We start from the raw sequence: 12,592 nt of genomic DNA, 5'->3' as shown, positions 1-12,592 counted from the left end.
ATCAAGCAAGTTCCGCTCGGTTTCCTCCAACTCATAATTCATAGCTAACCAATCCCGGCGAAGTTCCTGATTGGTAGACACAGCGTTCGCCACGTGATACGAGTTGGAGTCGAACAGATCTTTGCGGAAGCGGCGACGTTGTTGTTCCCTCTCTGCAGGGGGAGACTCTCGTCGAGATATTCCTGGAAAACGTCCGCATCATTCAGCACCGATTTCCGCCGTAACGTCCATCGGGGATGATGCGGAGCAGTGTCTTCACCTACTTGAGAAGAAGAAGTTTGCCCTCTATGTCTAAACACATTAACCCCACCCTGTTTTTGGAAATCATGCTCATCGTGGGTGGAGATGCGTGGAATTGATCAACCCCACCAACCTCTTTCTCCCTAATCGGAGAAGAATCTGACAAATTGATCGGTGAGGTCGGTGGAGTTAGGGGTTTGGTAGCAACAGAATCCTCCAAACCTGGAGTATTCCAAACAATGAAAATCGTCAAGTTACCAAGAAGAAATAAATGGAAGAACTATCATAAAGGTTTAAAGCTTACCCTTGGAAACATCCCAGGCAGCAAGTTCTCGAAGGCGGGCACCTAGGTCCAGAACCTCGGTTTTCTTTTCCTTCTTCTTCTTCTTTTTAGGAGGCGCGGCGTCGGCAGGCTGCGCTTTTCGCTTACCAACAGCCTTAGAGCCCTCCGCCTCCGTTACCTGAGGTTCGCCCTCAACGGTCTGAGGACCACCTCCCTCACCAGTTGATGGGTCGGTGGTGGCCTTCAAATCTGGCTTGCGGGTCAAACCTGCAGAAGAGGGAGAAGGATTAGTAGCACTAAGTGGTAACCCTCCTTCACAGAGTGACGACTCTTCGCTAGATGACAAAAATACGATCACTCCGCTTGAAGTAACGGCGGTTGCAGGGCGAGGTTGGGAAATACCTTCGCACTTCTTGACAAATTCCTCACCTTGTGCATACATTGCCTCAGAGACAATGGGCTCCGGGGTGAGGGTGGTGGAAAACAGGAAGTTGTCCCGCGTGCGCTCTAAAAATGGCACGTCATGTCGGGCAATGGGGCGGCGCACCATCATGCCCCCCACTTGTCCAACAAAGTGGACAAAACTATACCTTCACCTGCAACCAGTGTAAAAGTTTAAATAACAGAACGAAAAAGCCCTGATAAGCACAAGTATCAACTTACCTCCGGCAGTGTTCTCATAGTAGGGTTCCAAAGCAGGAAACGGACACAACCGACTCATCCTCGCATAAACCATCGCGAATCCAAAAGAATTTGGATTTCCACCCATGAAGGCTTCGGAGCCACTCAAAGCCAACGGAACCTTTACCGGTGGTAGCGAAACTATACCACTCTTCACGGTATGTCATCTTGTAGAAAACGGCGAACATATTAACGGACGGGTCATAGTTGTGAGATTGACAACAGAACTCGAAATGACGAATCCTCAACATCCCAAACGGTGAATCTGGGACAGACGGAGCCCATAGGCCCTCATTATAGATCGAACGAACTTTGTCACAGGCAAGCGAAAGTTACCTGTGGTAAAATGGTCCACGTAGATGGCCATTTTCTTCGCCGGGGGCTCCGTTGCAATAGCCCCTCGTGACGGACGTTCGGCTTCCCATTCCGGAGGGAAGCCGTACACGTTTTTTACGTCCTCGAAGTCTTCCACTTTGATATCACACCCGACTTCAGTAATAGAGGGAGGATTTTTCTTCTGGGCAGCCATTTTTATGGAAAATATGTAAAACAAATATCAGAAAGAAGAAGTTCTTTGATATGAGTAAGAGAGAAAATATGTAAGTGATAAGAATGGATCGAAGACTTCAAGGCCTATTTATACCCATCAAAATTAATGCGACTGTCAGACTAACAGAAGAAAGAGAAATTCTGGGCCACAGGATGACTGACACGTCAGGCGGGAGATTCGAAAACAAGTGCTTACAGGCTGTCAAAACAGGCGTTTTACACGTCCTGTCAGCCACCGGCTAAAAACCTCTCTCCGCCACATCATCAGTATTATCTACCCAACTTGCACAAATTCAAAATTCAAAGAAAAATATTCCACAAGAGATAATGCGTGCATGAAATTCTTTTTCATTAATATCAAAAAACAGTGATTACAAAAACATGAAAAGAAATTACAAGTGTAAATTCTAGAGCCTACACATAACCTAAGGGTTAGCAGTATGAGCCTCGTATTCCGCCTTGTCATCATCAGGGTCATCATCATCAGATTCGTCATCAATGTATACCCGTAATTGCTTCACACCGTCTTCGGATGAAGCAAATTCCGGAAGCATATTCTGTAACGGGAAGACAAGGTTATCATACTCTTGAACCCGCATATCCAACTCCTGCTTCGCGTCGAGGCCATAGAGCGGGTGACTCTCGATAGGTTGTCCGGATTGGGTAAACGCCAATCCCTCATCAAAACCTTTCACCCGGCCAACGCCTTCCGAAGCAGAAGTCAGGTTCACGAAGCAATCGGTAAGCTCCGTACTCCTCTTGATATGGCGGATGACCTGCGAACGAGACTTGTTAACATCATAAGATCAAACACACACAAAATAAAATGTACGCGAAGAACACTTACAGAGTCAAGGCCACGATCAAGAAAATATTGCCTCTCCCGCTTTGCGCGTTCCGCCCTGTTGCGCAGTTCTTGCATTTCGGTGGAAGCGCGGTTCTCTGTCTCAGCTTGAGATTGCAAGAGGGAATCATACGCAGACTGCATGTCAACAATCGTCTTATCTTTCAACTCATCCTGCTCCCCTTGCAATTTCAAAGCTTCCTCGAGCTCTTGGATTCAGACATTTTGTTGAGACAATTCATCCTGTGCCCTCGACAATTCGTCCTTCTTCCTTTGAGTCTCAGCTCGGTAAGCTTCAAGAGTGGCATTAGACCTTTAACAGGCCTCTTTCCAACTCTTGGCAGCAGCAGCACTTAGGTCTTTCTCTAGCTTGAGTGCAGCCTCAGCATCGACCCGCTTCCATTTTACCGCAACTGCTGCATTTCGCTGCTCCTCAGCTTCTCTTTCCGCAGCCTTCACGGCCTCGGAAGCCGAACCAAGCCTCCCACCCATTGTTCTCCACTCCCGCAAGAACTCTTGACTACAAGCTAAGCTTTTAGTCAAAGAAATGGCTAAGTTAGTATGAAGATCTTGGCGGGAGCGAGTCTTCTGATACGCTATCTCAGCGGGTGGCATGCAGTGTTCGACAAAACTCATACACATTTTTGGGTCCGTAACTCGCGACCCATTGACAATGTCCTAAGGCGGGACAAACAAATCATAGTCTCCTCCTAATTGAACATTCCCAAAAAATTGAGAACTTGAAGTCCCAAGACGGATAGGGGAGGAGGAAGTCTGCGGGGAAATATTCTGCAAAGAACCTCCCCCAATCTCATGGACAGATGGTCCAAAATGGAATTCTCCTTCCTCACCCGGCATAAAAGGCAAAGAAGTAGAATAAAATTGAGAGGCGGATCTGAGGGGAGATTCATTAACCCTGAAGCCCTCAGCGGTAACCTCAGGGTTATCATGTTGAAAACTAGCAACATCCCCACCTTGAAAAAGGTAATCTAATGGCCCAGTAGTCGCCGGTTGAACGCTAGACCCCTCCACAGTCGTTCCAACAGGAGGGGTAACAGACTTCTCTGTTTCTTTCTCCGAGGAGGCAACGGTTGCTTTTCAACATTTGGTTTCGGCGTTGATAGCCTACCAAACGCGTGACCCTTAACGATGGACGGATCTGCATAGCATAATCAAAGTCAGATCTCATTGTCTTATATAACAAAAGCTAACATATACGAACTTACCGGTCACGGTCCCCAGTCGCTCTGAAAGGCTGGGTGGTAGTGGTTTCCTCGGACGATGTGTCCGGCGTTTCTTTGTTTTCGGCTCCTTCCCGGCGTCCGCAGCGCTAGTACCCGCATCACTCACCTGCAACGCATGGAAGGACCTCTTCCGGTAGAGTTCTGCCAACAGATGAGAGACAGATGAAACTTCAGTGGCATCATCTGAGCTTTCCCCCTCAAGAATATTAGAATCGTCACTTGGGATGACAATTATCCCATCGGAGGTCAGCATATTAAGAGGCGGAGGGTTCAAGATGTACGCACCTGTTTCAAAGATATTATCCAAGACAACTGGCTCGGCCCGCACACTCACAGGAAAGAGGAAATATTTTGCATTCCTCTCCATGACAAACACTTGCTTAACGTCACGGATAGTTTTCCCAACACACCCCTTGTCGTCATACAAGGCGTTAAGCATAGATCCGAAATCTAAAAGACAAATGTAGGAATTAAAGTAACAGAAACTTTGGAAGATCACATAAAGAAAAACCAATAAAACTTACGGCCGTTCGGTTCGACGAAAACAAGCTCCATATCGTGAGCAGGCCATAGACGGCTCATTCCCGCCCAGACAAGGGCCTCCTCAGGAAGCACCCGCATTGGTGTTAGCGGGACAGTCAGCTTCTGAACCCAATCACGGTTCTCGTGGGCAGCTGGAGTAAGATCAATCAATGGCTCGTTGCCTAGCCGACGAACCATGGTGTCCGGCACCACGTTTTCTGATATCCAGAAAAACTTCCTTTTCCATTCCTTGGATATCGTCTCAACCTCTTGACCAAACGCCCTGTCAGTCGACAATGACAAGAAAACCACCCATTCCGACGGGTCATCTTGTAGAAAACAGCGAAACGGTCCAGCCGTGGTACCATCCCTTGAGCCATGCATACGAACTCGAAATGGCAAATTCGCATGACAGCACGGGGATGAAGTTGGGACAAGTGAATCCCAAACGCCTTCACTACCTTCATAAAAAACTTCGTGACAGGAAGACGGAAGTTTCCCAAAACAAAGTAATCCGCATATAATGCCATCTTCCCAGGAGGAGGGAAACTGGCAATGGAACCGGCAGATGGGAACTCCGGTTCCCATTCTGACGGAATACCATAAGTTTCAATAAGCTTTTGGTATTCACCATGGTCCCATTGTACTTCTATCTCATCAACCTCTGCCATCGTGCTAGTCTTAAAGGAAAATGTCTGGTACGATAGTAAAATCAAAGGAATATGCAGAGAATTTCAAAGAAAGATAGAAGGAAAATAATCAGAATGCAAAGACGATAAAACTTCCAAAAGAAGTTAATTCCACGTATTTATACCCACCGCAATTAATGCGATGGGATACAGACAGTAGAGAGAGAAAAGGCAACCCAGTAGATAACTGCCACGTCACGCGGGAAATTCAAAAAAGGGAAAAAGTTGAACAGTCGGGTACAGTTACAGCCGTCATAAACGTCCTGTCACCTGCACACGCGCCTGCGAGTGGCCAACTTGTCCTTTTTATCATTATCCACAACCAACAAAAGATATTTTTCACCAGCTGGCAAGTCAAAAACCCCCAAATCCACAATAAGTCCAGAATTTCACCCGCATAAAATACTTCACACGGAAGAAACACTAGACTGGGGGGGGGGGGGGACTTATAGAGGTAGGGTACCAAAAAGACCCAAATACCCTTAAGGACTACCCGCGGGTCAATCAGAAGTCCCTCATAAGTCACCCGCGGGACATATAAACCATCCGCATAATCATCTGAGGAAGAAACACCCTCATAGCGCATGCAGAAACACCACAGCACCCTCAAAGGTCATCCGCGGGAAGAGCTATCCTTTCGCATAAATAACCACGAGGTAAATGCTCCGGGACAGCTGTCAACACATGATTGCCTTCTAGAAGATTTACCAAGATGCTTTCTTGGGCGATACGTGAGCCCCCGGCCAGTCAATTGATGACAAGTGGCAAGGACGTTATAACCGTGCACATGGCCAATATTCCCCCATTAGTCAATGGGAAAAAGACACGTGTCCAGGTTGTTATGCATGCACATGCAACGTATAGGATGAACCTATCACATAAGGACACGTGTCCAGACGGTTATGCAGGCATCTTCTTAAAGGACAGCTGGCCCCAATCACCTTCCCACACCCTTCGGCTATAAATACTCTCTCAACCATCATGAGGTATTCATTCGCTCCCACTGTACTCTCTCAATTTACTTAAGTGCTTATCTTTTACAGAACAATACTTATTCTCACGCCGGATGGTGGTTACGGGAAGACCCCCCCTCCCCCTCTTGTCCTTCCCGTAACGAGCTCACGGTGTTTGTTTTGCAGGTGTTCGTCACTGGACTTTAGGCAAGTAGGTTCATATCGTTTGGCAGTTAACCGTATCCTACCCTGTTGACTCATCGGATCCAAGACCCATACCCGGGGAGTGGATCTGTGTTTCTTCAAATGCTAAAAGAACTACATTATACAAGATGTTACTGTTTGTGAGGGTTTTATCTACCAGGCACATTTCACTTCTCGGTTTAACGTATTAAAAAGATAATTACATAAAAACAGGATATGCAACAGACTAGAATTAGATATCAAAATGTTGTAACCAAAAACATCAAGATCAACAAATTCAGTAGCAGCGCAATACTAATGATCTATATCTATATTTAACATAAAAATTATCGTTATCAGTTCTACACACTGCTAATGAGATTATAACCTGATATACTTAAAATTATATATAAATAATATAAATATGTTGTGGTTTGACTAAAAGTTAAAAAAATGTGATTCACTGATTTTGGTGGACCTCATCTCATTGATACAATTTCTATGGTAATGCGTTGGCGTTTTCCATTTTAGCGCCAAGCTTTTCCAAGCTCGTTTTGGTTTTTAGCGGATGATGTGGCTTTGGCCTTGCCATTTTAACGCCCATAACGGGTAGTCTTAGGGATTTATCATGTCTCCCATTTGCTGACCAATTGGTGACATGTGATCAGAGAATGACATATATGCATGGATGAGATTGGTATTGTACTGTTAACGTTACCAAAAATACAGATAACGAATTATGAAAAAGTGGGTAGCAATATCGGTATGGTACTCGTGCTGGTTATGAAATGTTCATCTACATATGGTATCGGTACCAACCAAACTTTCTTAGAAAGTTGAAACCTTTATATAGTTTGGATACAATTAGTAGTTTGCATGCCATACATGATACAAACCATGTATACTATACTAAATCTTCATTTTTCTATTATTAGAAATGATTCTCAAGGGATTCTTAGCATTTAACAACAAATAGTCACTGTGTTTGATTACAACCAAAAAGTGACACATTACAAGTTTATGTGGTTTTGGTCGGTGCAGTTGTCAGTCCGAACCCAAACTGGTATAACGGGTCATAATGCGGGTCCCCAACATTCATGGGTAGCTGGTCAACCGACTTAAACCAAGTACGCGCCAGCTTTCCAGTGAAACCGTAATCACCAAACAAAACATCTGTGACACCTTGGCCTTCTGTTCCAGGAAGCCAAGCGGCCACAAGTGCGTCTATGGTGTCAACAAACGGCTGCACCACCACCGGTCGCCCAGTGATTAAGACCACCACACATTTTACCGAGCCACATACATTTTTAATAGTGCTGGGGCCCGGCTCGGGGATTGTAAGATTTGAACTGTCTCCGAACGTCTCTGCGTATGGTTGCTCGCCTACCACGATTATAGCAAAGTCAAAGTTGTTTGACTTTAAGTAATCTTGGTTCGGGTTCTCGTTGTAGATTACTTGAGTGTTTGGATCAACAGTTTTTTCCACAGCAGATAGGATTGTCGTACCTGTAATAATGATATCGGCCCGAATCAACCCATTTTCTTATAACTCAGACTTAAAACTATCATCTTATAAAGTTTACGAGTTATGACTTGTGATGTTAATATTCATACCATCAGTAATATTGCCTGAAACTCCTTGCCATTCAATAGTCCAGCCGCCACATTGATAACCGATATTATTAGCATGTGATCCCGCAACTAATATCTTCGATGTCCTTTTAGGAAGTGGTAGCAATGGCTGCGTTGAAGATTTACCATTCTTTAATAACACAAGTGATTTCCTCACTGCTTCCCTTGCTAGGTCTCTATGCTCCTGTTTAATAAATAAGAACAAGATTACGGCTCTTGATCACGGTCAAACGTATATGGTCAAACCCGAAAAAGTTTGACTTACCTGACATCCTAAGTACTTGGTCATGCTGTAATCAGCCAAGGGGTTTTCAAACAGACCCATTGTGAACTTCACCCTCAAGATTCTCTCAACCGCATCGTCTATTCGGCTCATGGGTATAAATTTGTTTTTGACCAGGTAAGTCAAACCGTCAATGAACTCTTTGTAGTTCATTGGGACCATGATCTGCAGTATTCCGTCAATGCATTAGTGTGCCAATAAGATTAAAAGATAGGATAAAATTGTGAAATAATAACTAAGTTTTATAAAGCCACTCATACTTTTTTCTAACTATGAACCACTCAAGTTTCAGTATTGTTTGATTTTTGTGATATTTTTCATAATTATATAAAATGAAAGAAAACAAACCATGTCAATGCCTGCATTAATTCCAGCTAATATGGAGTATGTGTAATTAGCATGTGAAGGATTGGTGATCCTGTCAATACCTTCCCAGTCTGATATCACAAATCCCTGAAATTAAAAATACAATAAAATAAAATAAAAACTAATCTTTATTATTTAAAGTGTTTTCATCACTTTTATGACAGATAGATCTAAATTCAACGGTATGAGAGAATATACTTTGAATTTGAGTTTGTTTTTGAGGTAGCCGGTAACAAGGTTACGGTTAGCGTGCATTTTAACCCCGTTCCAGCTAGAATATGAGGTCATAATGGTGGACACACCCTTAATGACTGAATCATTGTATGCTGGCATGTGTATACTGAAAAACTTTTTACTGTCTAATATTGTGTTGCCTTCATTTGTTCCTAGGTGAGTTCCTCCATCACCTAAGTAATGTTTAGCACATGCTGCAATCTTTTGTCTGTAAAATAAAAATAAAAAATTAATGGATGTCAAATTTAATTAAATGTATTTCATCTTATTAAAGTCAATACGTTGTGTTTTTAAAGTGATTTTTTGATACTAAGATGATCTAAACTCTAAAGGGTCCAAAGTTAAATCTAGATAGGATACAATCAATATGTTATATAATTTTAGTAATTTATAATGTATAGTTAGTGGAAGTGTGGAACCCATGATTTATGCCAATCAACATCTCAGCCAAACATAAACAGAACAGTTGACCAGAATAAAAACCTAATTATCAATTAGGACAAGAATAATTAAGTTTTCAAAATGTAACAACAATAACAAAAAACCAATAATCATGCCACTTGTTTTTGTCCACAACCCTTTACCCTTATGTTGCCTCCGAATACGAAATACCAGTAATTTTGATACGGACCAAAACACTTTTTGTCCATGTTTTCAAATTTCTTTTAAACAACAATCATGTTAAAAATTTCTTTTAAACAACAATCATGTTAAAAATACATGTATATAGAAACTATATTGTTTTATATGATTTTTGTTTATTGTTATTCGTTTTGCATAAAGCTATTTAGGAGGTTTTATGCGTTAAAATTACACTGTGTGACTTTTGACCCGTTTCCCTTTTTCCTAATCTTTTTCTCCTGACCCGTCTATAAGAAAACGGGTCAAAATCACCATATCTAGAAGCAACTAGAAACTAGTAATCCTGGCACATAAACATGATAAGCACATATTATTACTTACTGTCCATCAACAAAAGGGGCACCCTTTTTGGATTTATCGGTGATCTCTCCTTGTAAACCCGGTATGATTTCAGTCATTAGTCTTACAATTTCGGTATCTTCACTATAGCTTTCATAACACCGACCCCATCTCGGATCTCTACATACCTGTTCAAGTCCAACTTATTATTCATATTAAACTAACAACAACTCATTAGTTTAAATAATCTACTTACTGCAATACAAGGTGCAAAAGCATATTGTATGCCGGTTGCTCTAACTTCAAGTGCGGTTGCAGCACCGATCTTCTTAACTAGTATAGGATCCCTGTTTAAATTTAGTAAGCATGCGTATATATCAATCAAATATATTTATATTTTTTAAGCTTGCATTGGTTACTTGTAATATATTTACTCACCTGGTAACTCCAAGACCAACATTATGAGGAAAGATTGTTGCTTTATAAACATTATTATGTCCATGAACAGCATCAATCCCATATATTAAAGGTATCCCTAAACGTGTCGATAACGAACCGTTTTGGAAGTCGTTGACCATGTTGACCCATGTCTCGGCCGTTGCTTGTTTAGATGGAACACTCCCTCCTCCACTTAACACACTCCCTAAGAAATGAAATTACAACATATTTTATCATAAGAAAAGAACTGATAAATGTATGATATTATATTATTTGGTTTGATTGATTTGTATATACCTATAAAATACTTCTTCATGACCTCATTAGATGCAACTGATCTTTCAATTTGAGTCATTTGACCAATCTTTTCCTCTAATGTCATTCTCTTCATTAAGTCGTTTATTCGAACACTAAGCGGTTGTTTGGGATCTTTGTACAGCATATACTCTGCTTCAGCCATTGAAGCCCAACACCACATCATAACCATCATCAACAAAACTGAAAATTTCTCCATATTGTTGAATCCCATATGAGATTATACTTCTACTGTTACAACAGGCAAACAGAAAGTCAAATCAGGTCAAACAATTAAAAAAAATCAATTCAAGATAAAAAAACAAAGGGTTTTTATCAAGAAAATATACCAATTTCAAAAACCATATTTTGAACTAACCCGTTTTGACCCGAACCAATTTAACCATTTTTGAATCAACCCGTTTGACGCGGGACCCAAACCCGTTCGACCTGACCCGTTACCCAGGCCTACCCATTTGCATACATTCTCTTTGTTTTTTACTTTTTTATTGAATGTGACACAAATATACATTTAGCATGTGACATGGTAACTTTTAGCATCTTATTCACATGATATAACTATAAAGTTAAAAACTTTAGTTTAATAATGGAGGTTGGTTGCACCAAGACTCTAACCTATGACACCATAGTTACACAAGATTCAAGCCCATAGCTCAGCTTGGTGTACCATGACTCAAAATTACAACAAAGACCAGACCAGTGACTCAAAACCATGACATATTGATAGCTTCAAGACACCAGCTTTTTTTTAACAAGAATGGAGGTTTATGTTAAATCAATAATTAATAAATGTGCAAAGAATGAGTTGATACTTACAGGAGATTCAGAGAGAGAATGTGAGGGTTTGTGAAGTTGAAAGATGGATATTTGTAGGGCCTTTTCTTTATTTTCTATTATTATTATTATTATTATTATTATTATTATTATTATTATTTATTTTGCAGTCCATTTTGATATTTTTATAGTTGATCTGGAGGGTTTTTTTTAAGTACAGACAACCATCTGTTAAACATTTTTTTTGTTTATTATTATTATTATTTATTTATCTATTTTGGTTTTGCAGTCCATTTTAATATTTTTATAGTTAATTTGGATGTTTTCTTGAAAGTTCAGACAACCACCTGTTAAACAATATTGGCCGACTGTCTTTAATTGACCACCCATAAGTCTTTATTCACACTTTAAAAGCTGGATTCTATGAAATTTTTATGCTTGTTTCCATTGGATAAAGTCTTGGTCTTGGGGATCTTTTATAAAGAAGAAATGAATTAAGAACATGTTTTGTGAAGTTAGAACTTAGAATACAAATTATTCTTGAAACATTTTATTTTTTTGGGCTTTATTCATATCACATGCATTATTCCTTAATTGGATTATTGTATATGCGGCATTAGAGTTTGACGTTGAACGAAAATGAGAAATGGCTAGATATGTTTTAACAAACGTTTAGATAAAACCATTTGAGTGCGTATCAAAATTTTGTGAAGACATTACAAATTACCCTCTATTTATAGGTTTTTCTTTATTATTATTTTAAATCCAATTAACTCATTAAACTCTAAACGATTACAAACAAATGACAAGTAAACATGCAACAAGGTGCGCCGCAACCCCTTTTGAATTGCAAAGCCGACAAATTGTCTAGAAAGTTAAATGAAAAAGGAAAACGTAACAGAAATATCAAATTCAGTTAAAGTAACCAAACACTCTAGACGTAAATTAAAATAAAGAATAAAAATTAAAACAATTTGTAAGCTATGGATTGTTTTTTCACTCTTTATGCATTCTCACGTACGAGTCTACCATTCGATATCAGTCAAGAGTGCATGCATGTGTTAACTCTCAAGCCGGCCAATTTCAATAGTAATGAAGTATTAAAGGCATAAAACATTCAATTTACTTATGGTAAATAAGATGAAATGAATATTAAAAATATTAATTTTAATGACATTAGTGGATTCCTAGAGAATAATGTTTGTCATGTATATAATAAACAAAGTGGGAAAGTGGTTGATATTGTCAAGACTCAAAACGTGTTAACCTTAAAAGACATTTTATCTTTCAATAATTGACATAATGAAATTAACCCAAGACAATATTTTAGATTATTTTTAGCCGCCAATCCCGCTAAGTTTAGAAGAATGTTACAAATATATTAAAACCGTGCTAAAGTTTTTTCAAAATTCAAAAACATAATATTAAATGTACATGTAAC

General features: G+C 40.3%; 1 protein-coding gene across 2 annotated transcripts; it reads right to left on the bottom strand.

Moving 5' to 3' along the window:
- Positions 1–7,064: 7,064 nt before the first annotated feature.
- Positions 7,065–11,255, bottom strand: LOC143569128 (uncharacterized). Of its 2 annotated transcripts, none has more exons than XM_077055115.1 (10): positions 11,194–11,255; positions 10,360–10,605; positions 10,063–10,267; positions 9,881–9,971; positions 9,667–9,812; positions 8,668–8,911; positions 8,452–8,556; positions 8,086–8,268; positions 7,803–8,004; positions 7,065–7,694 (listed from the first exon to the last, which is right to left on the bottom strand). In XM_077055115.1, the coding sequence occupies exons 2-10, from the start codon at positions 10,589–10,591 to the stop codon at positions 7,207–7,209; spliced, it is 1,896 nt and encodes a 631-aa protein (XP_076911230.1). In that variant the 5' UTR covers positions 10,592–10,605; positions 11,194–11,255; the 3' UTR covers positions 7,065–7,206. The 2 variants fall into 2 exon arrangements, with proteins under 2 accessions (XP_076911230.1, XP_076911229.1); XM_077055114.1 differs by having other exon boundaries at positions 10,360–10,608; positions 11,194–11,251.
- Between the last annotated feature and the right edge of the window lie 1,337 nt (positions 11,256–12,592).

Source organism: Bidens hawaiensis, unplaced genomic scaffold (assembly GCF_021521415.1).
Source record: "Bidens hawaiensis isolate Kalapana, Puna unplaced genomic scaffold, B.hawaiensis_p1.1 tig00024338_1, whole genome shotgun sequence".
Classification (NCBI taxonomy): Eukaryota; Viridiplantae; Streptophyta; class Magnoliopsida; order Asterales; family Asteraceae; genus Bidens; species Bidens hawaiensis.
Note: the sequence above shows the minus strand (reverse complement) of the source record. Positions and strands in the feature narration are given on the sequence as shown.